Source organism: Pseudopipra pipra, chromosome 18 (assembly GCF_036250125.1).
Source record: "Pseudopipra pipra isolate bDixPip1 chromosome 18, bDixPip1.hap1, whole genome shotgun sequence".
Lineage (NCBI taxonomy): Eukaryota > Metazoa > Chordata > Aves > Passeriformes > Pipridae > Pseudopipra > Pseudopipra pipra.
The window spans coordinates 5,863,931-5,889,086 of NC_087566.1; the positions used below are offsets into that span (position 1 = coordinate 5,863,931).

At 44.0% G+C, this 25,156-nt stretch overlaps 1 protein-coding gene and 1 long non-coding RNA gene across 6 annotated transcripts in view; one reads left to right on the top strand and one right to left on the bottom strand.

The window, feature by feature from the left end:
* The window catches only part of CLTCL1 (clathrin heavy chain like 1), a 35,447-nt gene extending 20,166 nt beyond the window's left edge, over positions 1-15,281 (bottom strand). For all 4 annotated transcript variants that reach the window (XR_010435058.1, XM_064674795.1, XM_064674796.1 and 1 more), the window contains exons 1-5: positions 15,088-15,281; positions 6,915-7,122; positions 2,564-2,832; positions 2,132-2,293; positions 1,147-1,260 (exon numbers count right to left, since the gene is read on the bottom strand). Coding sequence is in view for 3 of the 4 variants with exons in the window: in XM_064674795.1 (XP_064530865.1) it covers positions 1,147-1,260; positions 2,132-2,293; positions 2,564-2,832; positions 6,915-7,122; positions 15,088-15,129 (795 nt within the window). In the remaining variant the exon portion in view is untranslated. The remainder of the gene's footprint in view (positions 1-1,146; positions 1,261-2,131; positions 2,294-2,563; positions 2,833-6,914; positions 7,123-15,087) is intronic.
* A 142-nt stretch (positions 15,282-15,423) lies between these two features.
* On the top strand, positions 15,424-24,707 carry LOC135424028 (uncharacterized). 2 transcript variants are annotated; one of them, XR_010435061.1, is made up of 5 exons: positions 15,424-16,448; positions 18,276-18,353; positions 18,458-23,339; positions 23,517-23,715; positions 23,898-24,707. It is a non-coding gene; the product is annotated as an uncharacterized LOC135424028 (long non-coding RNA). The 2 variants fall into 2 exon arrangements; XR_010435060.1 differs by lacking the exon at positions 15,424-16,448 and adding an exon at positions 16,464-18,160.
* The last annotated feature ends 449 nt before the right edge of the window (positions 24,708-25,156 follow it).

Genomic DNA, 25,156 nt, shown 5'->3' on the forward strand with positions numbered 1-25,156 from the left:
ACTGTAACAGCTAAGACAGCTGCCTATAGCCTAGTCACAGGAAAGTACTGCAGTGACATGCCTTTGTAGTGACACTAAGAACAAATATAGCTTCAGGCTGCTTCTTATAGATTCAAAAGCTTTGCTGGCCATTTGCAGGCATAGCTCCAGTGAATGGAGAGGTTGAAGGGAAATTAAAATTCATCTGCAGCAAAGGACATACTCCTCATCCTAATGAGCTGGGCTGAGGAAGGAAGTTTGGGCATAATTAGCATTCTAGTCTAGATATGTCAGTACAAGTTTCTCTTCAGAAATACTAATGAGATGAACCCACACGCTTCCAACAAAGCCTACCCAAAGCACCAGCAGAACCTGAGCCAAACTCATCTATTGAGTACTCCAGTTTACCTGTTGAGTCACTGAAACAGGAGAGGCTTTCAAGCCAAAACGGTCTTCAGACAAGGAAGTACCTTCACTTTGGAACAAGTCTTTGGATGTTCTGTCGATTAAGCCTCAAGCTGAGTACAGAGCCACATGAATCCTGCCACGCACACAGCTTGCTTTGTTTACCTTTGTTTAAGGCATCTCTTGGGCCATTTATGAAGCTGGTCCATTAAGACTCCTCAGCAATTGCATGCTCTGAGATAGTCTGCTTTTATTACACAATTTCTAGAACCACAGACATTCTAAGTGAAGTTTGGTCTGTGAAAGCAACCAGCTATGTTCTTTCCTGAAGAACCTCCCACTAATGTCCCAAATTGCCTTTTCCATGCAGCTACTACAGGAGGTGTGCTAATATTCTTAGCTAAAACTCTGAACATTAGTAGGAAGCTCAATACCTGAAGACACTGTTGAGGGGTTTTTTGGGTCTCTTTTGTTGCTTTCATGGTTTGGGGTTTTTCAGTAGAGATTTTGTTGGGGCTTTTCCTTTGTTTTATTATTTTTAAATACAACCTGAAGTTGACATCTAGACAAATACATGAACAGACTACATATATATACACATACAAGTTACTGTTTTAACATCCAAGGCTACCTCTCACAAACCTATTAACACCCCTCCCAGAACTAGGAAGAATTGACAGCAAAGTGTTAGTAAAAAGCATTCTTTACACAGAGATGGCAGCTGCTTGCCAGGCTATATTTTGGGGGGGGTCATGTATTTACCTGCATTGCCACAGGAAAGTCTGTTTGTGCCTCAGGTGGGAAAAACACATCAACAGCTTTCTTAACAAATGGCTGATTTCCAGTAGCTGGCTGACCTACTTCAATTATGTGTAGCTAGGAAGAAAAGAGTTCATGTCACAAGATTGCCTGCAAGTACAGCCACATGAAAGAAGTTCCTCTCCTCTGATGTGCTACTGAAGTCATCTGCCACATTTGGCCAACACAGTCTGGGGAGCTGTGCTCCACATATTCAGAGTGATAAGTTTTCTGGAACTTGATAAATTAAAAACTGGGAAAAGATTTTTTAAAAAAACCCAATCATATTTTCTATGAAAAGAGACTATTCCTGTTCAAGACATCCTGTTCAAGATGTTTTGAGTCAGTGAGCTGGTTTTAGCTGGAGTTAACTTTTTTTCAAAGTGGCTGGTATGGGGCTAAGAAGAAAGTTAACCCTATCCCAGCCAAGACCAGCACACTCCAACTTGTCCATTCATCAGTTTTGCATGACAAGACTAGAAAGGCCAAGACATTTATTTTGATGTTACCTGACCTCTTTATAGACTGCTCAGCAGTTGTAGTATATTCAACTGCTACTGAATTCCACATTTAGTTTGATGCAAACAACCTACCTATAGCACTACAGCTTACCTAGTCTCTTCCTGTACTGAATTCAAGACATATAGGACTGCTTAAATGACTACTTCATACACACAAAAAACTCCACATGGACATAAATTGATGTTTTAGCACCCTGGGCTCAGTTCTCATTGCATCTACATTTGTTCTTAGGCTTAAGTCTCACCCAAGGAACTCAACTTTTTGCAGTTTTTATGCTACTGAAAGAAAGCATTTTGATGCTGACCAAATATGCTGCACACGTGGTTCTCTTGTTGTTCAGAGAGCACACATTGAATGTGTGAGCACTGAAGTTCTGTTACCACAGAGTTCTGCTACAGCACAACAGGAACACAGCTGCAGGCTTTACCTTTCCTCCAGCAGGACTCCTCACAGCAAAACAGAAGAGGGTAGAAGGTTTGGCATTTCCCTCTATTTTGAATTCTGCAAAAGCTGCTGCATGGCCTTCTATAGGTTGGGAGACTTTTCTATCAACCGAGTACAGCTGCATTGCACCAACCACACGATTTTGCTAGAAAAAAGAAAGGTCAGCTTGTACAGATAAGATTTCAAATGTTTGTAGCAAGACCTTAGGGACAGTAAACTGAAAAGCAGCAAATGTCTCTCATCCCCTCCTCCAACACTTGAAATGCATTGAAAGTCAGGTTATTCTCACACAAAAGATATTTTTGAATTTTTGATCTATAGAAGCCAAAGTTAAGAAACTGTAGCAGCCAAAAAGTGAAGTGGGGCCAGGGCTCTCCCAACTGTCTTCATAACAAGCAGTTTCCAGGGAACTTACCTGTGCTGAAATTCCTATCAGCAGCAGCCATTTTTGGTGTTCATCTGTTCTGTAATTGATGATTTGGCAGCCTGCAAGACTGGCATGTCTGTCAAACATCTTCTGGGGTTGTGATTCTCCCTCCATGCTCCAGTGGTAGACTGCTGTCTCTGTCACCAAGGCAACTGTATTCACAGATATCCACTTCCAGAAGATCACTTCTTCTGCCATTGTGTGGGCTTTCATTTTACTTTTCATCTCAATGTTAAAGATCTGAAGTGTTTTCCCAGCTAGTATGATAAAAATCCAAGAACATCATAGATCAATCACCACAATGGCCACCCTAGTCTGCCTATTTACAAGCACCCAGTTTAACCCACTGGGTTAAACACCAGTGGTGTTACAGACAGGGTTAGTGTCCTGTCACATCTGAGTCTCCTTTGATACTTGACTCTTAAACAGAATCCCCTCTCCACCCCCAACACCTCTACTATCTTGAAAACAAAACAAATCCTTCTTACAGACACTTACACAGACATTCCAACAACTGACAAGCAGAGACAATTAACTATAAGCTGTAGTTAAAAGACAGTCTAAGCTACAGAGCTTGTGTTAACTCTTGTTTAGGTGGTAGCACTGCTATGCCAAGTTACAGGTGTCTAGCAGATGTCATTCATTACAGAGAATGGCTCCAGTTTGTGTCCATTTAGTAGCTGCTGTAGATGAGCTGCACTGAGTCCAACAGCACGAGATTAGAACAGCTCGAGATAGCCAAAAGATCACAGCTCCCATTTCATTCCTCTGTTGGATGAACTGCACAGTGAACTAGATGGACAGGCTCTGTACAACAAGTGCCTACTGAAGAGGACAGTCAAAAGTTCAGAAAGACTATAGAAAGGTTTGGAGCTCTAGTTCCAGTTAAGATTACTCCTTCGTGATTTTGGAAACTATACTGCGAGTTTAGGCTTGATTTTAATATTTCTTTGAACTACCAGAAGCCCTACCCTAGTAAGTGTAGGCTTAAAACCAGTGTTAATTGAACCAACCTATAAAGAATAAGGGAATCTATTCCTTTCAGGAAGTCAAAGCAATGTTTTATTTCACTACAGATGAGAGAACTCAGCTCCAGGAATATTGTTTTCTGTTCACAAGACACCCACTCAGACCGACAGAGTATTGGCTTGTAATGCCATTATTTCTATCCACGTTTCAGAAGTGTTTCCTGTTAGTAACACTTGTGACTGCCAAACTGGGAGATGTTCATTGATAGATGAAGGCTGCTGGCCACGGAGGAATCATTGTCAAGATATACTAATCCCAAGTTAATATTTATCTCCAACTGCTCTATAAATTTTAGCATAATTTATACAGTGAATTGATCATATTAGTTTAATGCAGTGCCAAGAGACAACACAACACCTCAGAGCTACCACATGCAGCATTTGCTGCCTGGTTTAACTGTGTAAAGAAAGAACTGTCCACCTGATCAGCTAATTCCCAGGACAGCTTCCTAACCTCCTGGGACCAAAAGCAGCCTGTTCATCAACACCTCCCTCTGCACATGCAGTTACTGTATTAGACAGATGCAATAAGCCCAGGCCTGTGAATTAATAGCTGGAAACAGCCTATTTACTGTACTGGACAACAATTTATCCAGCAGTGCCCTGGTGCTATTGAGGGATGGATTTTGAACTCCCACATTGTGCAGCCTCACATGCAGAAGTAGTTCTGGAAGGGCTCTGGTCACCATCTAAAGAGCAATACCAGCATGGGCATTCAGACATTGCTCTTAAGGACAGTCTTCCTGAAAAGGAAGCAGGATGTCCTTCCTAGTTTTAAGAACATAAAAGAAACCAACAAGTTACTGAAGGGAGATAAAAGCTTGTGTTTGTCCGTTTTCTAGACTTAATTTGACTGCTGTGTTACAGTTGGAAATGGCTTTAAAAGCTTCATTAAGCAGTTTAGCTCTGGATGCTGGGAGCTGCAGGAGCCATAGGTATACAATTCCCTAAGTGTGGCAACATAAATTTGAACTTCACAAGCCTAAACTGTAATTAAACTACAGAAAAGATCTGTTATTTGGATTCAAAGAGAGCAGGACCTGCTACAAAGTCATAGTGAGAGCAAGTGTGCATTTGAGTCTCAAGTCTACTTGAACACTTTATTAGGCCAAGATCCAAGACAAAAAGCCACACTTTACATAGGTTTTTCTGATGAAGCTACCAAACTGACGAGTCTACTTAGACTGTACAGGTGTAGTCAAGTAAGCAGATTTGTTTTCTGAACACTAGCACAAGAATTTACATTTCAGTTCACTGGAACATGAAGTTTCTCCATTCCACAAAGAATGGAAGCACCCCCAAGAGTTGCATTCTCCACTTACACCAACTGCTGAGTACTCTCAGTACAGAGCAAAGCAAGAGAATCGTGAACACGAGGACAATGCATAAATCTTGGTACACCAGGAGAATGCCACATGCAATCCAGAAATGAAATTGTGCATACTGTATTTCAGTTTAAATCAAAAACCATTTCATTTCTTTTTCTGAGGGTGGGTTTGTACATTCATTGCTCAATAATCCTGGGATTATGAGCAATTCCCAATCATGGCACACTGAGTCACAATATGCAACCATTTTGACCACTGAAACCTCACTCAATCAGCAGGGAAAAGTCTGGAGTGACAGACTGACTTAAACCATGTCTTTATATTATCATGGGTAACATACTGATTAGGTAGCTCTATTAATCCTCTTTTCTACCCAACCCTCTGATCATTAGACTATTTACAGCAGAGATCATTAAGTTTGCAACACTTGACAACATAACTTTGTATCTCATCATTAACTCAACCTTATCTGTTCAGAGGACAGATTTATTCACTCTGAATGGACAGAACAATACTCCTTTTGAGCAAGAATAAAGCTATATTATTTGAATTCTTTGGCAAGAATAAAGCTATATTATTTGAACCTCATGATAATTCATTTAATATGTTAGTTCATTAGTATGTTAGTTTTAAACACAGATTATATAGTTTCCTTTTAAGAGAAAGATGAAGCTCTGCTAGTGTAGAGAAGGCACTTTCCTTGCCAATACAGTCTGATTAAAGGGGTCCAAGATTAAGGACAGTGAACTCTTAACAGATCTGAACTTATTTTCATTGTTACCTTTGCCCATACCCTGGGTAAGGCAGTCCTTTGCAAGGTGTATAACTACCTCAGCTAAATCACTGATTCAGCTGAAGTTCAACATTCACACTTTAGTTTTCACCTGATGTGCCTGAGATCCAAGACAAGAAGTTACAGGTTTTGTGCCAGTTCTGAAGAACAGTTATTTCTTGGACCCCTAAGCAATTTCACCATGATTTTTCACAATAAAAAACACACTTAGGCAAAAATGAATAGCACACAGGACATGCTAGCAGAGGTCTCTCATAAAAATATTGCAACTTCATTTTGTCTATCAACTGTACTTCCATCACACACCCACAAACACAGACACTGAAAGCACACTCCTCCTTCACTCGGTACAGTCAATAGTCAAAGCAGCCAAATGGTGGGAAACGAGCCAATGGAGAACATTGTCACTGTAACACCAGTTGAGGATTCGGATTCCCCACCTGGCTATGAAGTGAACTGTCAAATGGCCACCTCAAAGTTCAGTACTTTTTATGAGATTAGACCATTCTGAACTACCAAACACAAAATGTCAGGACAAAGTTCACTCACCATCTGTTTAGATAAGATGCAGGAAGAAAAGTACATAGTCAGTAATAGTTAGAGATTAAATACCAGATGTTGGTCATTTGAGACAAGAAACCAGAGATGAATTAAAAATTACTTGAGCTCTGAATGCTACCTAAAGGTAGTAACAATACCACAGGTACTGGTAAGCAGAGGTCTTTTAGCTCCAAGACCTCATGATTGTCAAACTTAACATGCTTGTACATTCAGACTTTCACAACTTCTGGCCATCCTTATGACATTTTTGTTGCTATCTAGTAAACCCTACAGAGCTACAAGAAAGGGCCAGGACAGTACAGAAAATAAGAATGGCTTTACATCTATGTAAGTGTCCATTAAGTTTACAATACCTGTTTAAAGGGAAAGCATACCAGATGCTGACCTGGTCCTCAGCGAGGATAGGAGGCTGCAGTGCCAGGTCCAAGCATCTCACACCCACTTGGAGGCAAATCATCCAAAGATTACTGAAAGATCTACTGCCAAAAATACAGCATGCAAGTTCAGGCAAGAATTCTTATCCTCATATACATTCTTCTTAGAAAATTTACATAAAGCTGAAGAGCATTCATAAGCAGTAATGCAGCTAAACAGCAGTTTCCATACTGCAGTGACCAGGGGTTACTCACCTTTCAGTGCTATGACTTTGGAGGCTGGATTCATGATGGCACTTTCTGCAGAAATTGGGCGCCTGATGGGTGTTGTGGGATCGCTCATGTCAATTATCACTACCTGTGCCTGCTCTCCCACCTTCTCCCTGATGCAGATGAACTTGTCAGATTCCATTGTGAGGGTGCTGAAGCCAATGTTTGCTGGGTTAATACCCAAATTTTGGAGCTAGAGAGACAAAAGAGAGTGCTTTATTATCCTTCCCATGTTGAAGGTCTAACTCAAGCCTCTGTGTCTAAATCTCCTCCAGAAGGAAATGCAAGACTGACAGATTTCTCTGACCAGAGTGTATATTATTGAACTATGACTTATCTTCTGATTCACTTTGTTCCACAGATAAAGAACTACACAGCTGTCAGTATTCAGGTCCTAAACACATTCCAAAGTTGTGTTATTGATGCAAACTAAAAGGAGATTTAACTTAAGCTTAACCTGGTTCTAGTAATGTGATAGACAGAACAATAGGAGTAGCATCACTATTCCAGTTTTAACAAGGCTGGTAAATTCAATATTCAAAACTTAAGTGGCAGAACTACAACATTCAGCATCAGTGGGTCATACAGAAAGAACCAACTACCCTTATGCAACCCATTCCTAGCAACATTATGGAATGAAGTCTACATAGCAGGTCTCAAATGGCCTATTTTTACAAGTGGACCTTTTCATCTTCTTAGAATCTTATTTTTACCCGTAAAAGCTAAGAAGGATGTGTTAAAATAATCAGCCATTCCACCTCTCCTTGCCCAAGAGGTCATGCCACAAAGGCTGGGATTGCAATGCAGGCCCCCTCCAGCCTTATGCCCAACTCTCAAAACATAACTTGTGCTCAACCACACAACAGTAGGAACAAAGCAGTTACTACTCTTAATGTAACTTGAAGTCATTTTGTGCTGCTGAATAGACAGCCCTAGAAGTTGGCTATTTCTCATTTTCATCCTTTTGTGTTACACTTTGTTTCCATTCACTCTCAATCTCAGGCTAACAGGAGGAGGTGGCAGCACCACTGTTCCATTGGTCTGCAGTAAATCAGGTTTACCTGTGCAGCACAGCCCAGCTTGGTATGTCTGCAACCCACATTTTATATAACAGTAACTCTGACAAGCCTGAGCACCTGCTTTATGCCCCAGAGCGATGCTTTTCAAGCACAGGAACTGTATCAGCTTCACTGAAGCCTCTCAAGGGATTAACCTACACTGCTTTTCAGTGCACTGCAAATGAAAAATTACTGCCCTCAAGGAGACAGGACAGAGTCTACCACCAGCATCACTGAGTCATTAGACTCCTTTGATACACAGCACCAGGACCTTCCTACAATAGACTATAAAACCCTCGGGCAAGAATTCCTGTGATGGCGTCACAAACACTGTTTTCATGGGTTTGAACTGGCTGATCACGGTTTGTTACAGCTTCTGTAAAGCTACTCACTTAAATTGTAAATTGGGTATGTAACAGATACCTCCAATGTGGTGTGTTCAGGACTGTGCCCAGGAACGCCTCAGGAATTGTTTGTTTTCTGTTGAGCTGACTAATGAAGAGCCACTCAGCTCAGTAACTGCAAATCTCAACACTCAGGTTTCAGTAAGGCAACAGGAGCCCAGTGTACACATGTGGAAAAGGACCTTTATCGTTCCTGCAGGTGTCTCTCAGCAGAATTGAGAGCCATCCAGCTACACCTCCCTTCAGAGGCAAACACTTCAATACACACTACTGAACTTCAGCAGGTGCCATTCATTCCAAAAGAGAAGCAGTGTTTAGGCACAAGGTCCTGGCACCTGGAGTTTTGAGAACAGGTCCGCTGGGCAGGTGGTTATTACAGGCTTGTGTGCCAGTAAGGAAAGAAGTTACCATACCAAGACAACTCCTGTACCTTCCATGTGTAACACAGAACATTTTAGTACCCAATAAACATGCAAGTTGTAGCTCCATCAACTTCTGTGACCTTGAACAACAGAGGAATAAATGACAGGCTCTTAATTCCACTGTTCTTGCTCTCGTGCTCTATATCAGACATTGTCCACATATTGTGACAAATTACATGTTCACAGTAGGCACTTGAGCACTTTAATGCTGAGCACGATCCGAGTCCATCTGCCAGTAGAGCACAGACCATTCTAAGAGACCAGTTAAACACCACTAGAACAGTCAAGAGATTTAACAGCAGCACAGCCAAACTCCTAACTTAATTAATCCAAATCCAGATGTATTTCCAAAGCACTGAAGCTTCCTCCAGGTCTCTTCTCAATTAGTGTGCTACAGTCTGACCTACTCTTCAAGAGACAGCCCCTGGCCACCTGCTTTGCACAGTGAGAACCTTGAGGCACTGCCTACTTGAAGTTCAGCTTTAAGCTCACGATTATTCACTCCAAACTTTGGTCCATGTTGAAGAACAACATTTTGGGTATCTTCACTAAATAAGATTTTGCATCTATTTCCCATTTTAACTATTATAAATAGAAAATGCACTGCTGAATTCTGCATGATTATCACTGCCACCTGTATTATTAGGGAAGTCCATCACATCTTTTAAAGGCAAGATGTCAGTACTTCCTAAAGGATGGTCATGGGAATGCTGCAAGCCTCAGGGAATGATGACAATACTTCACAGTGTAGCAATCTGAAAACACTGAAGACTGTTCCTGCCCATCAGGGGAGTGGCAAGTATCCTTGTGAGATAGTAAGTGAGGCAGTGTAAGAGGCAGAATTCCTCTACCACCAAATAAAGGGACATCAGCCAGCATCATTTCTATCCTGGATTGGACAACCCTGCTGAGATGATTTGGATTAGGTTGTTCTAAAGCACCTTCTCCCCTTCCTCAAGCACGAAATTAATTAAACTTTATTACAGCAGGCAGCAAGCAATTTGCTGTGTATCTTAAAAGGCCTCAGGTGAGGCCTTCTCTCTCCAACTAAGTGTGCTTTCTTCTGAAAAGAAAGATTCAATATTACAAAGTGATTCCGGAGACATTTACTACAATTCCATGATTCCATTTACCGTCATTTCCATGATTTCCCCCACACTTTACTTTTGGGTACTACAATTAAGCCCCGCCAAGCACCCCAGGTAGGTTACAGTGAGCCTCCCTGGAGAGGGAAGAGTAACATTCTGTTCTACCAGTAACAGTCTAATGCATCTCCTGCCCTTTCCTGCCCTAACACCCATTATCTACACACACAGCACAGAACCAGCTTCACCATCAGGCTGAGCAAACCAGATAACAAAGATCTTTGCTTCACAGATATCTGGTACTACTGCAGGCTGGCTCAGATACCAAACTTATTTTTAAGCATCTTATAGGTACTGACAACTTACTGACATGGTAAAGATGAACCTGAGATGCACTGCTTGATTCTCAACATGAATGAAGATACAAACATTCATAGGATGAAATACAATTATTAATCTGATATTTAGTCTTTCCCTGTTCTTTTTTACCAGCATTGTACCATTTGCTAAGAAATGGAGTCAAAATGGGCTTTTTTTACACAAGAATTCCAGACTAAGCCAGTACAGACCAACTCAGATACTAACACAAAGCCTACAAACAAAGTCCATTTGTCTAATGGGACTACTTAAGCATAACATACTGCCTAATACTGACACCCCAATAATTAGGATCTACGATTAGTTAAATGCAGGAGTCAGAAGAACTTTATGAATTTAATGTCTCTCTGGAGTTCAGTAAATATCCCATTTCAGCTTTATGCCACACAGCTCTAGTAGAAATGCTTGTTAGAGGTGATCAACTGTTGTTTAAGGCCATTAAAAAGAGTAGGGCTTGGACAGAGGCTATACATATCCCAGTAAAAACTGCCTGCTAAAAGCTCTGTAAGCACGTATCCTTTTAAACATAATACAAACCAAGAATGCACTAACAGTTCCCCATAACTCTTCCTCATGTGACCATATAAAGTTACAATCATCCCCAATAAGGATGTGCACATAATTGTTGGGCATCCCTGCTCACCTCATCTCCTGATATAGTTCCCACTTTCACAGGTGAGGGACAGCAAGGAAATATGGAAGACCCAAAACATGCAAGACCACCAGCTCAGAGGTTTTAGCTGCAGCTGGATTAGGTTTTCATCTTAAATGCCCGTTACTCTCTATACAAAAATCTGTTCCTGTATGTCTGTGAATGAGTCTCCCTACCATGTGTGAGGCACTTTTGAATCCAGTGAGCAAATATGGTCTCTTCATCACTAAACAGCTAAATCAAGTCATAATAGTCAGCCCTACCTTTTCAATACAAGTCTAAAGAGTCACAGCTTGCAAATATCCTGAGTGCTTCTTAAGTCCACATGTCTAGCCAAAGCAAATTCATAAAAGCCATTCAGTTCTGTCCTGCCCATTTCACAACAGAAAGTAATTCTTAATAAGACAAGCCAGAGTATCCAAAGAGAAACCAGTTTTGCCTTGAAAATGACAGAAGTAAATCCACATCCTTTATGTTTAAAACCAGAATGCTTCAGCCTCTCAGTGCTGCACCAAAATGCACAACACTTATGTATGGAGAGCATGTCATGCACACAAGTTTTTTCACAGTAGTTGGCTGTGCTCAAGAGCCTGGATCAGTTATTGAACAGAAAGTGGAACTGTATGTCTCTCCATCTAAGGGATGAAGGCCCCAGCCTTGGAACCTGAGACTGCACAAACAACAGTCTTCTCTGCAGACAAGCAGAGATTTTTACTAGTAAGAACTGTAAAAAGCTCAGGGCACAAAGAGAAGCTTTTAAGAGAAAACCAATGACTAAGTAAAGGAAAAGTTTTAATTTTAGATCAGGAACACTTTGTACACTGAATTCCAGCAGCATTGCTTCCAGCCTATATCCCAGCATATTTGGTCTTTCACAGCACTGCCATTGTAAATCACAATCCCCTCGCAAGAGTTCAATCTGGTAAATAATTTATAATTCACTGCTCCAACAGAAGCACTGGAGTTAAGAACCTGATTAAATCACATTAGTTTAAGTAGTGTGCACTAGTAATTCACTGTAGTGGAGCTTGGCATAGTCTGGGCTGCTGCAGCTGGGCAGCCACCAGACAGGGAAAAACTAAGGCCTTGCCTTATTCCCCTCCAGTGCTATGGGACCTAACTTCAATATCCTTGGGGGGAAGACTGAGCAAGGTGCAAGTATTTTATGAATTTGTGAAGACTCATAGTGAGAGTTCACCTCTAGAAACTACTGTTCAATTGTATTAAATGTAGCTAAACAGACTCGAGTTTCTTCTACCCCAACAAGACCTGGGTATCTTTTTGCACTGCCACTATTCTCCAACCTTCAGCTCACACGGGACTTGAACACACAAGCTGTAACAACTCCACATTTACGTGCTCTGTGACTGGCAGTCACTCCTCCTGCACAGCCTTGGAGCTACTGTTCAGTCAGAAGGATGATCAACACAAGGCAAAATGAGCTGCACAAGGAATGTAAACAGTCTGCTGATCCCCAGCACTCCTCCAATTCTACGTGGACCAAGATCTCTGTTTCACTTCACACTACCATTTATCCACTTCCAGCAAGAGAGAGTGGGAGAGAAGAGTTCAGTATTTAGCACTGCAACTTATGTTTAGCTTCTCTGGAGAGCACTGCATGGTTCAGTTCTTCTTTTAGTAAAGTACATACAGCTACCTCGGGAAAACTCTGAACTTGAGGGAAATCACATTTCATCAGCAACAGGCTGAATTTGGAATTAATTATATCACTAACCAATCTTCTAATCACTTAAAGCCATATTAATTAATTAAAAAGGCTAGAGGTACAAACAGTACACAGATTGACTTAAGCTACAGAAAGATTCAACTCAGGATCACTGAAAACAGCACAGTTACAAGGAACTGTAACTTTTTTGGATTTATCATGAAGCAGCATAGTACATTTGCTACACTAATACTAAATATGATAATTTATCTGTAGTCAAGCCAATTGCTTGGAAGTAGTGGGGAGGGGGGGAAGAGATTAAGCTAAATATGGGTGACAGCATAGAATTAGGAAGGGAAGGCCTCACGTTTCCACAAGTTCCCTACCAGTCAGTAATAAGGAGCACGTATCATTTATTCATGACTCTAGATGTTTACAACACATAACATTAAGTTAGAGCTGATAAAACTGTACTGCAGATATCCAGCCAGATCAAACACTCTGAGTTCTTACATTCCTTTCATTTTCCCTCCCTATTTATCCCACCATGTAGGGACAACTGCAGAAGCAGCACTGAGGAGGCTGACTGCATTCCTATTACCAGCTACTCCTGATCCCAACTTCAGTATTGCTTTAGAGCTCCTGCACTCAGCCTGGGGGGGAGAAGCAGCATAGAGTGAATGCTGATGAAATTGGGTCCTACATGTTAACAATGGGCATCCCAAGGTTTTCCCTGCTCTTCCACGCAGCTTTCACGCTGGGGAAAAGTCACTCAAGCACAGATTTAGCCCTTTAAATAAGATCAAATTATTTGAGACCAAAAGCAGGTGGTAGCAAAAAATAGAATATGACTTCAGCACAGATCCCTCGAGAAGCAGGTGGGGAGCCCCTCACCCAAAACTGAGGTCCCACAATGCTGATATTGGCAGTGTTGCAAGACACACACCACCAGTAATCACAGAAACAGTCATTTGACATGCAAAGCAGCCCAGTACACCTCCTGCATATTAAGTGTGATGTCTTCTCATCGTTGTTGTATAGACCAAACACAATCAGCAGGATTGGTTATGTTTGCTAGTTTTAAACTGTAAGAACTACAGGCTTCTCTCTAAGGAGAGTCTGACATCAGAAACACTTTGACCCCAAGTTTCTTACTTAGAAAACTGTACTGCAGCTCTTAGGAACCTATTTGAGATTATTACAATCACTGCTATAGTGGACACAGGCAGGGAGGGGGTGGAGTGACAACAGAATTCTTCACCCTGTTAAACTCTCCTAACCCATGAAAACTCAGGACACAGGTGTGTCTGCTCCCTTGGGCACAGAGATTAGATATTTCTGGAATTCACTAGCTCTAATTACTGTTTTTCAGGCCAGAGCTCCTTCTAGGGTCACCGGGACAGTTCTTCCAGTTAAGCAAAAACCACTTCCCAAAGGGAGCTGGAAGTAGCCATAACCATTTCCCCAGCTGAAATGTCTGAAGAGGCACCAAGTCCTCACTGAGGGATGATGCCCCGTTTGTATTTTGAAATGGATGCCTGATTTGACAGAAAGGGGCGGTACAGCGACAGAAGGATGACTTGCCAAGTCCACTTCCTGTTCTCTCATTCATTTAGCAAATTCCTTTAATTCCTGCCTCAAACTGCATGTTCAGAGACCGCTGTTCTCTCACTCCATTTACAACCCTCCCTCACCACCGGGTCACAAGGAAACAGATAAACCGGTTTGTCTGTGCTGCATCCATTAGTCATGGATCTCTTCCAACGCTGGCATTACAGTTTTAACAGGCTATTAAGACAACCATGTTATTCTGGGGGAGGATTTTTTAAAATATTGTTATGTTTGGAAGAAGGGACAGAAGCTGTGCAGCTTCCAAGTCCAAATGCTTTCTTGCACCTCATCTCACCGATTTCCTCGCAGCTCGAGCTGCACAGAAAGAGGTTCCCCGGAACCTCCGCGATCCTGAGGGTGATGGTAAAACAGAAAAACCGCGATCCCTCTGCAAGACTGCGGCGTCCCCCGAGCCAGGGCGGGAGCGCCCGCGGTCCCCGGGGCGAGCGGCGCGGCCCCGGCGCGGCGCCTCCCCCTCCCCGGAGCGGGAGGTCCCTCAGGTGGCGAGTGACTCTGCACAAATCGCGGCCGCTCCGCACGGCGCGGAGAGGCAGCCCCGGCGATAGATGGAGGGATGGACGGGCGGACGGACAGACAGACGAGGCAGCTCAGAGCCCGCACCGGGGGCGGGCTCGGCCCCGCGCGCCTTCCCGCGGCGCCCAGCGGGACGGCGGCCGCGCTCCGCAGGGAGGGAAAGAAGGCACGGAGGGGGTCCCAGGGGACGGAGGGGGTTCCCCCCGCGGCCTGGCCACCTCTCCCTGCCCCTCAGCGCGCCCCCGGCCCGCCTAGGCCGCGGCCCCCCCCCACCCCGTGAGGGACGGGGTGAGGCAGAGGAGGGGGAGCCCCTTCCCCTCGCGTCCGCCGCCGCCCCGCCGCGCTCACCTGGAAATGCTCCTGGAAGCGAATGGGCAGTATCTGGGCCATGACTGGGGGCGAGCTGCCCGGGGCAGGGGCGCGGGGCAGGGGCGGGCGGTGCAGCGGAGCGGGGGCCGGTGCTCCCCTCACGGCTGCGGGAGCGGCGCAGGCGCGGAGCCCTCGCTGGGATGGCGCTCGGCGCGCCCGCCGCCCTCCTCGGCCTCAGCGCGGGGCCGCTCACTCGCCGCCGGAATCACTCCGCACCTCGCCAGCCTGCCAGGGTCTCCTCAAATAGTCCCTCCCCGCCGCGCTTCTTTCCCCCGCCCATCGCCGCCGCCCCTCGCCCGCCCTCAACCCCCCGCTCTTCCTCTGCCCCGCTGTCCCTGCACTCCCACTGAGGGGATGGGCTAGGGACGACGCTCCCAGGAGAGGGGGATCCCCGCCCCGGCTACGGCCAACGGAGAGGGGCGGGAGGGGTTGCTAAAGTGCAGGTATCCTTCCGCTGCTGCCACACGCGCTCACGTGACCCAGACCCCTCCCCGGCTCCCTCCGGTGCTGCCCCGGGCTCCCCTCACACAGACCCTCGCGGCTGTCCCCGCCCCACCCTCACACCGACCCTCGGGGCTGCCCCGGCCTCCCTTCACATTAACCCCCGAGGCTGTCCCCGACCCACCCTCACACCGACCCCCGGGGCTGCCCCGGCCTCCCTTCACATTAACCCCCGAGGCTGTCCCCGACCCACCCTCGCACCGACCCCGGGGCTGCCCCGGGCTCCCCTCACACCGACCCCGGGACTGTCCTCGACCCACCCTCACACCGACCTCGGGGCTTCCCCAGAGCAGCTTGGCGGTGCCGGGGCGATGGTCCCTGCCCTCAGCGCCCCGGGCTCCCGCCGGGGTGAGGAGGGAGGCAGGGGACGCCCAGGCGCTGCCCCCCCCGGCGGTGGCCCTTGGTGGGCACTGGGGAACGGGAGCCGCCTGCCCGGCACCTGCCGTCGTGGCCGGCAGTGCCAGAGCGTGGCTCTCCTTCTCCTCCTCGGGAGCCCCCGGGACACCCAAGGGGCTCGGCCAGCGCTGGGGTCCGGCGGAACAGCTGCCCTTGGCCCACCTTGACTTGCCCTAGCGCCATGTGGGCTTTGCTGCCTGCAGCCCTGCCCGGAGGTACGTGAGGGGTTTTATGACCATATGTTTGGAAAACCATCCCGCTGTTTTGCCCCGTGCGATTTCTAAATGGGAATAGGGCTCCTTCCCCCAAGAGTTGACACTGCGAATTGGAAGTTATTGAATAACCAAGAAGTGAAGGGTTCAACATGCAAGAGGTACATCAACACCTTTTTCTTTCACCCTCACTCCTAGCCAGCCCATTAGCATCAGATGAGGGAGGTGAAGGTAATGTTAAAGCTATTATATTTCTCCTAAATTACAGTAATCCTTTGAGATGGAAATTGCTGCAGTGTTGCTAGCTCCAGCACTTTTATCCAGAGCATTGTGTTGTTCACATTTTCCCAGAGAGCTCAGCTCTGGGAAACACAGGATTACAGGAGAATCTCTAATTTAATTTTTTATAGATTAGTTTCTTATGTACTGAGTTGTGAAGCAAAGCTGAACAAGGGACCCCTGAAGACTCAAAACCAGAAGGCAGATTAAAACAGTTTCAAATGTATTACAATTTAAAACCTCATTATTTTAACTTCACCTCATTCATTTTTAATACATGGAGATGGGAATTGCCAAAACTGGGTTAGATTTCCAAAGGAATCATAGGCATGGCTCTGCTGAGACACCTTGGGTTCTACTGGCATGCACAGTCACAGGCTGCAGCCACGGGGACCCCTTTGCCATATTTGGGAGACACGAAGGTCTACATCTGGACAGAGGAAACCCTGAACAGCCCATTGAACACGTGGCTGGGATGAGGTGCTGCTAAAGCCCTCAGGAAATCTGGGATCTGTAGCTGTCCCCAGAAGACTCCTGACTGGGGTTAAGTACCAAGGTCTGGTCTCTCAAAAGAACAAAGCAAAAACTGGAGCTGAAGTGGAGACAACTTTTCTTTACATGGTCAAAAGGGGTTTGAGTAGCATCTGCCCTGCAGGTTTGTTAGTATTTTAATTAAGGTGGGTTATGAGTTTCCAAATGAGGGCAAGTCAGCAGTGCTGCAGAGACAGACCATCAGTGGGACGTCAGGACATCATCTGTCACCAGCCCATGTTGGTATAGTGAGTTTGTTCTGTGTTTTCTTCTGTCAACTGTCCTCCCTTACAGTCACTTTATGGATGCTAATTATTTATATCCAGACCTCCTATTTTTGCTCTTTAGTTTATAGCTAACTATATCTTAAAGAAAAACAAGGCACAGACTTCCATCATTTATTTCACAAATAAAGACCTCTTAAGTAATGTACATAGTTATACTATATACATTTTTATATCATTTGTTTTAAAGAGAACTGTGACAAAAGAAAGAAGCAACAGATTTGTCCCTGAGACTTATTTTTATCATTAAGAATTACAAATGCACAAAAGTCACTGTGTATTGTGTGCAATCCCTCTTAGTAGTCTGGCACCAAACTGCTGATGTGAACTAGAGAGATCACTGGCAAGGAAATCGAGTCTCTTTTAAAGTATAATTAAAATTAAAGGTCTGTTATATTTCTTCACTCCAGTTTTAATAATATAATCCTTCATGCCCAATCCCAGCTGGCCAAATCCTAATTACAACATCCCACAATATCCATCATAAAAAAAGCATCTGCCTTTATGTAAGAGTGCTTTGCCACACTTCTGTCTGCTGATGTCTTTCTCATCTGTACCTTCTTTACACCTCTCTGTGTTTAAATATCTGTCCTTTATAAGACCTGGCTTTGCTGATCCCAAGGGTTACATTCAGCTCTGTGAAAGTGCTGGACACTGTGGCACAAATCAAAAAAAAAAAATGGGAAAAGTGTTTTGCCATCTTTTGTCCACTTTGCAGCCTGCTGCAAAAGGAACTGCCCTCTGCACAGTCAGCTGTGTGCATGGATGTTTTAACTGACTATTTTAACCTTGTTTTCTATATTTAGTTTGGGATCTCTCAATGGGAAGGCACTACTGGCCTTATTTAAGGTATTTCTCCTACAGTCTATAGTCTATTAAAAGGCAATGTAAAGGGTCTCTAATGGTTCGTTGTGTTAGTGCCCCTCTGATTAGTGACTGCTACTCTCCTGCTCCCTTATACAAGGCAGAGCCACAGCATCCAGCAGCTGAGAAGAGCGTAATCCCTAGAAATCCTTCAACAAAGCAAATGGAAAAGCTCCTGGTAAATGTTTCTCTATTTATTTCAGAGGTTGTTCTCATCCAAATATTTGGTTTTCTGGCTCATCCTATGGATGGCAGCCTGATGCTTTTTTTTTTTTTTTTCAGTGTTTGAAAACATCCTTGAGAAGAGCTGCATTTTTGTCTTGGAGAGGCTGTTATTTACATGGAAAAATATTGTATGTATTGTGCATGTTTCTAGTCTTCTTCCCACAGAATCATCCAAGGAAGTTCTTGCTCAACAACATCTGTTCAAATCACCACTTAACTGCACGAGTGTTCATTTTGCAAACTTTTTGGCTACTTTGCTGTTTTGATCCCAAAAAAGTCAAATGGCACTGGCACATCTTCTGGCCTGTATTAGAGAGTGTCCACTGCAGACCTGCCCAAGTGGGATCACGTGCAGCTCCAAGGGGTGGAGAGTCTGCATCTTGGACTTGCTCGTCCTCGTGCCTGATGGTTGAAACTGCTGGAGAGCTGCTGCCTGTGGCACAGCACTGACAGCAGGATGTTGATCCACAGCTGTTCCCAGCTCAGCGCTGCCTGGCGCCGTCGGAGTGTCAATATTTTGCTTACCAGATAAATGCAAACCTCGGGAAAGCTGTGTCAGCTGTCACACCCAGATGTGGTGGTGCAGCAACGTCAGAGCGTCACAACGGCTCCTAAAGTTCCGATTTGGTCTCTCCTGGAGAAAATTGGTATTTCATGGATCTCGAGGCCCTCACTGACTGTTTGCCTCAGAATCCAGTTTGAAATTGTACTCCTTGTTTTTCAAACCACACCCTCGCTCCTTGGACTTCTTTCCAGCTTGTCTCCTGGAGACGTGGAGCCCTCCCCTTTCCTCCCCTCTGTCTCTTCTCTCCTTCCAACAGGCTCCTCACTGCTGAGTCAAGAACTGTCTCCTCTCACCGTCTCCCATCCAGAGCTGACTCCTTGTGCATGTCCTGCAGTCATTCTCCATTTTAGTGCAAAGTTCCATTCAAATAGTGCTCTTTTCTCCTGGAATTCAATTCTTCTTTTCCATCTGTTCTTACTGAATGCATAACTCTGGGTCACACTGAGGCTCTGGATGAGTTTCTTCTGTGGTTTGTGTAAGTCATTGTGCAAGCTCCTGAGCCCCAGCTGGTAAAAATGGTAATGTTTTTTAAGAAATTATTTGAAATGTAAAGATTCTGTTGCAGAGTTGTTTAATATGTAATTGTTTAATGTTTAAATTCCCTCTAGTTCATTCTTTGAAAGAAGAATGGCATTGTACATGCTTAGAATTTAAAGGCAATCCCCTGTTATGGTGGATTTAACTCCTGACATGTTCTTGATAAAGGTCACTTTATGAATTTAGTTCAGTATGTGAAGCCCCACCCTGTAGTCCCTGGACATGAAAGCTCTGCTGGAGATTATAATCCCCATCATCTCCATCAGCAGATTCTGATGGCATTTAATGTCAAAATGAACAGAAGTGTCTAGAGGCAGTAGCAGTGCAGGCTGGAGGTCTTGAGGTTCCCCACAGAGAATGCCATGGTGAGACACAATTTACTTGTAGCTTGCAAACAATGCCTGTCTTGCCTCCCAGAAGCATTTCCATTGGAAGGAGCCATTTCTGTCCACGAGCAGCACACGGACATCGATGCTCTCTGTGTGTTCCTAGAGCCCTTTGCTCCTTCCCTGGACACTGGTGTTCTCCAGGCTTTGCAGCACAGGTGCTGAATCCCTTACAGGGCAGTTTCTCAGCTGAAATTGCAGCTCCTCCAACCAGCCTTGTAAAAACAGAGATCTACTGGTGAGTGACGCAAAGCCGGATAGAGGGCACGGGAGTCAACGTGTGCCTTCAGAATCCTGGCAGATGGATCAGGGCTGTGTGCTACAACAACCTTTGGAGGAGCTGAATTCCTCCTGGGTGTTTCCTCTGGCAGCTCATTCATCAAGCGGGTAGAGGGTGAATGTGTTCTTTGAAAACATAACCAGTGGCAAGGGATGAGGGAGCTGATATAAATCCAGGGTGCATCTCTCACTGATTTCACCAGGTCTGGAATGACAAAAACCAAGCTACGCTTCTAAACAGACCAAGTAAAATCTTAGCCTAGATGGTGCAAGTGGTTGAACACCACTCTAGAGCATAACTAGTCAGTGTGCACAAATAGGGCACGAGAAAGGGCTGGGAAGGACCTGGAGGGGTCTGCTGGTTGTCACCTCTGTCCTACAGCAAGGCTGAATGAGCCAATTGCAGATTAACAGGGTGATTTGGGAAATGCTGAATATATTGACTGTTAGGGCCTTTTAGCTATTTCCTTTGAAATAGACCCTTGACAGGGAAAACCTCAGTGTTCATTTTCTTAACATTATTACATTATCCAGGAAAGAGAATGAAGCCAAGAAAAGCAGAAACCCTGTTACATTTTCGAGTATAGTGGTAAACTATGCAGATTGTAAACAGACTTTATTTTCTATAGGGCATTTAAAATATATTTCCCCTTCTCTTAATCCTGGCAAGAAGCACTCTCTAAACTCATAAGCTATGAATTCCCCCATCTCCAGAAGGAAACAACTCTTTATGACTGTTCTTGTTTGCCTGCTTCCTTTTCCCCACCACAGTAAGTTTTGAGACCAGTGGCCAAATTCAGCCATGTGTGATGGAGAGGAATAAGCTCAAAGAAACTGGATTCCAGCAACTTTCATGAAAATAGGCAGCCAGAGAGTGGAGAGACTTTTATTTAGAAGGAATGGCTGAAGTGGGAGTTCAGCCCTTACTGGAAAATCTATGAAGTCAGTGCAAACTGTGGGGGGAAAAAAAGTCTTTGACCAAGGTCTGCACCTTCTTGAATTAGTTTTATTGTTCATGAAATATTTTTGTTCCATTCCTTTATTCCCAAATTCCTGCTTTTGTATGAATCTGTACCTTTGTCTGCATTAACTTTAAAGATAGGTTCAGAAATGCTGTCCTGAAAACACCATTATTTCCTGAACTGTGTTCTCCCCTTCAAAACCAGGTTTTTGTTAGACCATGTAATGCTGTTCTATGTAACACAAAGGCCCTGTTTTTTTATTATCAGCTTGTAGGATTTCAGGAAGCTGAAGATAAAAGTGACCCTAATTTTTGTATTCACTCTTGGCTTTCTCTGTCTTGAACTGTTTGTGGAACAGGTTTAATGGACGTTCTCTGCATTTCTTGGTTCTTAATGACATACACAACCTGAATGTAACAGACTGGCTTTTCTTGAACTTCAGTCTTAACTAGAATTTTCAAGACACAAACACAACACAAAGATGTTTCCCAAAGAGGTTTAACAATCACACGTTTGCTGCCTTTTAGATTTTTGACAACACAAGCAAGATGACTGAGCTGGAATAAAATGTAGGCAAGCACAGGCTTACATGCTCAAAGTCCTCATAATGAAGTGACTAAGGTACCTTAAAAAAAATTCCTACTAAGTGCTGGCAGAAGCAATCCATAAACACTTTGCTACCCTGTCACTAGAATGAATTTAGATGACACAAGATGAAGACAGCCATGCCCCTTTATGCCAGAGCTTTCAGTGTAAGTGATGCTACTTAGGTGAAGGGTGTTGAATAAAGGGAGAAAACCTCCCGTGCAGAGGCCTTAACAAGCACCAGAGGGAATTTACAATCCTATCTCTTTAGACAGATCTTCCCCACTTTAAAGAATATTTGGTACTTTCTACTTTTCTAAAGGCCTGAGGGGTGCCCTGAAATGTAAAAAAATTACACCAAGTTTTTGGCAAACTGTGCTGTTCCAGATATGTAGAGTATCCTTAGCAAACACAAAAATGGAAGGGGAAGCATACAAAGTGCTAGTTAAACCATTTATTTAGCATTTTGTCGTCATGTAGCTTTGAGGATTTTTGGTTCCCATCGTGGAAAAATGTGATCTAATAAAGTACTAATTTAAAAAAGAATATATGGAGGTTATTATACAGAAGCTTTTAATTGTCTCCTTTCTGCACCAAGCCATACTGCATCTTAAGGGGTGAGTTCTAGCCCCAGTGTTGGAATTTTCCCTCTTCCATCTTAGCTCTCTACAAGTCATTTGCTCCAACTCAACCAGAGTCTAGTGCTTAAAATTCTGGATGGAGGGAGGCCCCAGCTCCAGCACATCAGAAGTGAGTCATCTTTGTGTGTTTCTATCCATTCATGAAGACTGAAACATGTTAATAATAAGCAGCTCTTCTTTTGTTTCTTTGGTTATGCTGGAAGAGGAGAACTAAAGAATTGAAAGAAACAAGTTTAGTGTTAAGAAATAAGCACTTTCATGAGCCCTCCAAAAGATCCTTAAACATCCACATATTTCTCTTGTAGCCCAGAATGTGACCGAGACAGCACATGATGTGTTGTCTGATGCAAGAACTATGTTCGGTTAATGCATATTGCCAAGTTTGTGTCTGCAAACAGGAGCTTGATTTGCTGTGTCTGGGCTGTGTCTGATTGTACTCATTCACAAAGCCAGCAAAATAGCTGGAAAAGTGGTAGAATACAGGAAACTGTTGAGCTTTTTGATCAATTATTCCAAAACAAGAATGATCAAATACAGGCCATAGGATTAAAACACAGCTGGAATCCATCCTCATTTGTAACATAAACATTTTGGAATGGTCTGTCCCTTCCCAGTCCACCCACTCGTGTCAAAAGATGATGCAGTTGGATTTGCTGGTGATACCAAGATCCTGGTAAGCTCCAGGCATGGTCCCTCTGGATAGTCAGATGTGTTCACTGGTGTGTCACCTCCTCAGCTGCTGGGTTACAAAGCAACAAGGTACCATTTATTACACTGCTGATCTCAGATAGCACTTCCTCTGTCATCTCCATTCATAGTTACAGATGACATGCAGAATTATTTTCAGCTCTGTTTGGCTCGTGTGCAATCCAATTTTGCAGCTCCCCTCTGGATTCTGTAAATACAACAGCAGGGAGAAGCCACCTTTTGTCCCCTTGTGCCAGGAGGACCTGCCAGACATCAACATGGACCAAACTGCTTTCTGTAAGTCTGCTCACAGATTTCATAATCCATCTGTTTTCTGTAAAATGCAGTTATTTACAGCAAAGTTCCCTCCACTGTACAGTAAGTGGCTGTTTATGTTGCTATTTCTGATGAGGCTCAATATTGTCTATTTTTCATTCTATCTCAGCACTGCCTTTAATTGCCTCTTTCCCCCAGATTTACGTATTATCCCTCCCGGCTGTTCACACACAGACTTCCCTTTCCTGGCAATCTTCCAGTCACTCCGTACTCCAGGCAGAGGTACTAAAACAGCAAAGCAGTTGATGAGAGCTAAAATAAATCTACATTCTGTTATACTGTGTGGCCCAGAGATGACTGAGCAATTGAACAACAGAGCAGCCGAGACACGTCAGAGGTTCTTTTCCTTTTCCTGACTGTTAATTTTATGTACTTTTGAGCAGGTACATAACAGGGTTGTAGAGGCTTAACAAATGACTCTTCAAATGTTTTCAAATGCCATTATTTAGCACCACCGCAAGGTAGAGTAAGTCAGAATTAATGATTCTCTCAAATACCAAGTGAAAATTGTTTTTACAGGAATCGGCTTCATAACCCTGACACTTGAGACACCTGGAAAAGCAGAGACATTCCCTGGAGATCTGCTGAGGTCATTAACACAGCCAGGCTGACTCATCAATGCATCTACATGTGCCCAAGTGCAAATATATAAGGGAGCTTAATGGTTTTAATGTAGTGCTCAACAGAAATATGCACTTATTTCGTAAATAAGTACCTTCTTGAATTAAGGCTCCAGCTTCTTGCCTTCTAATGCACCCAGACCCCACTGCTCAGTCATTGCCAGTAGGTGCTGGTGTCCAGTGACACCTGGGAAGCAGCAATGTGCTGCTGTGTCCCACAGAGGAGCTGCTTTGGTTGTGCTCTTTGTCTTACCTCTCCTGGGCACAGGTGAAGCCCTCGGGCTCCTGGCAGGCTGCCATGGTAAACCCAGCATGCTGCATGTTGGCTCGAGTGGGCAGTAAAGGCCTCAATATTGCATCTCAAACACTGATTAGTAAAGCAGGCAATTGAAAAAAGTGTTTGTTTAGCTTATGGAGATTGTGGAAAAGAAAACAGCTCCAGAAATTCAAAGCTAGAAATGCTAGAGCAGGCACATCAGACTTCTAAGAATGAGCTTCCACGCCTCCACCCTCAGCTGCAAGGATGAAGGTCTTTCTTAGACAAGCAGTTGAAATGCAGTTCAACAAAAAGCCACTCAGAAGGGTCAAGAGCAAGGATTCAGGCAGTAAAATAAACACCTGGAGATGGAAAAATCCTTCTCCATATTTCCTCCCACATGTTTTGGAATTATTGTGCCAGGAAATTATTAAATCACACAAGTTTCAATAATGAATGTATTGCTTGGATGGCATGGGAAATTTCTGAGGGATACGGCTAAGGAAATAAAAACATTGAAAAGTCAGTGATGAAAGGTCAGATAGATGAGTAGGACTAAACCATTATATGGGCCTCTGGAAACAGTGCTGGTATGGGAGGATATTCCTCTGATTGACACAAGTGAGCATTAAGAGGAGGTGTGTGCATAAAATGCAGAGGGATCTTTGTTTAGTATTTTCTGCTGTAATTCAGCACAAAGGTCCCCTGTGATATTTTTGCTCAACTTGGAAGACCCTTCCACCTAATTAGGAGAGCGACAAACCAGACCTGCTAAAGCACTTCTGTATCCAGAAGGCCATTTCTATGTCTTGAGAACAAGGCTGCTTCTGCTGTGTCACAGATGCCAGTTTGTGGCACACCAGCATTTTTCTTTGGCTTAACAAGGTTGGTGCCTTGGTAAG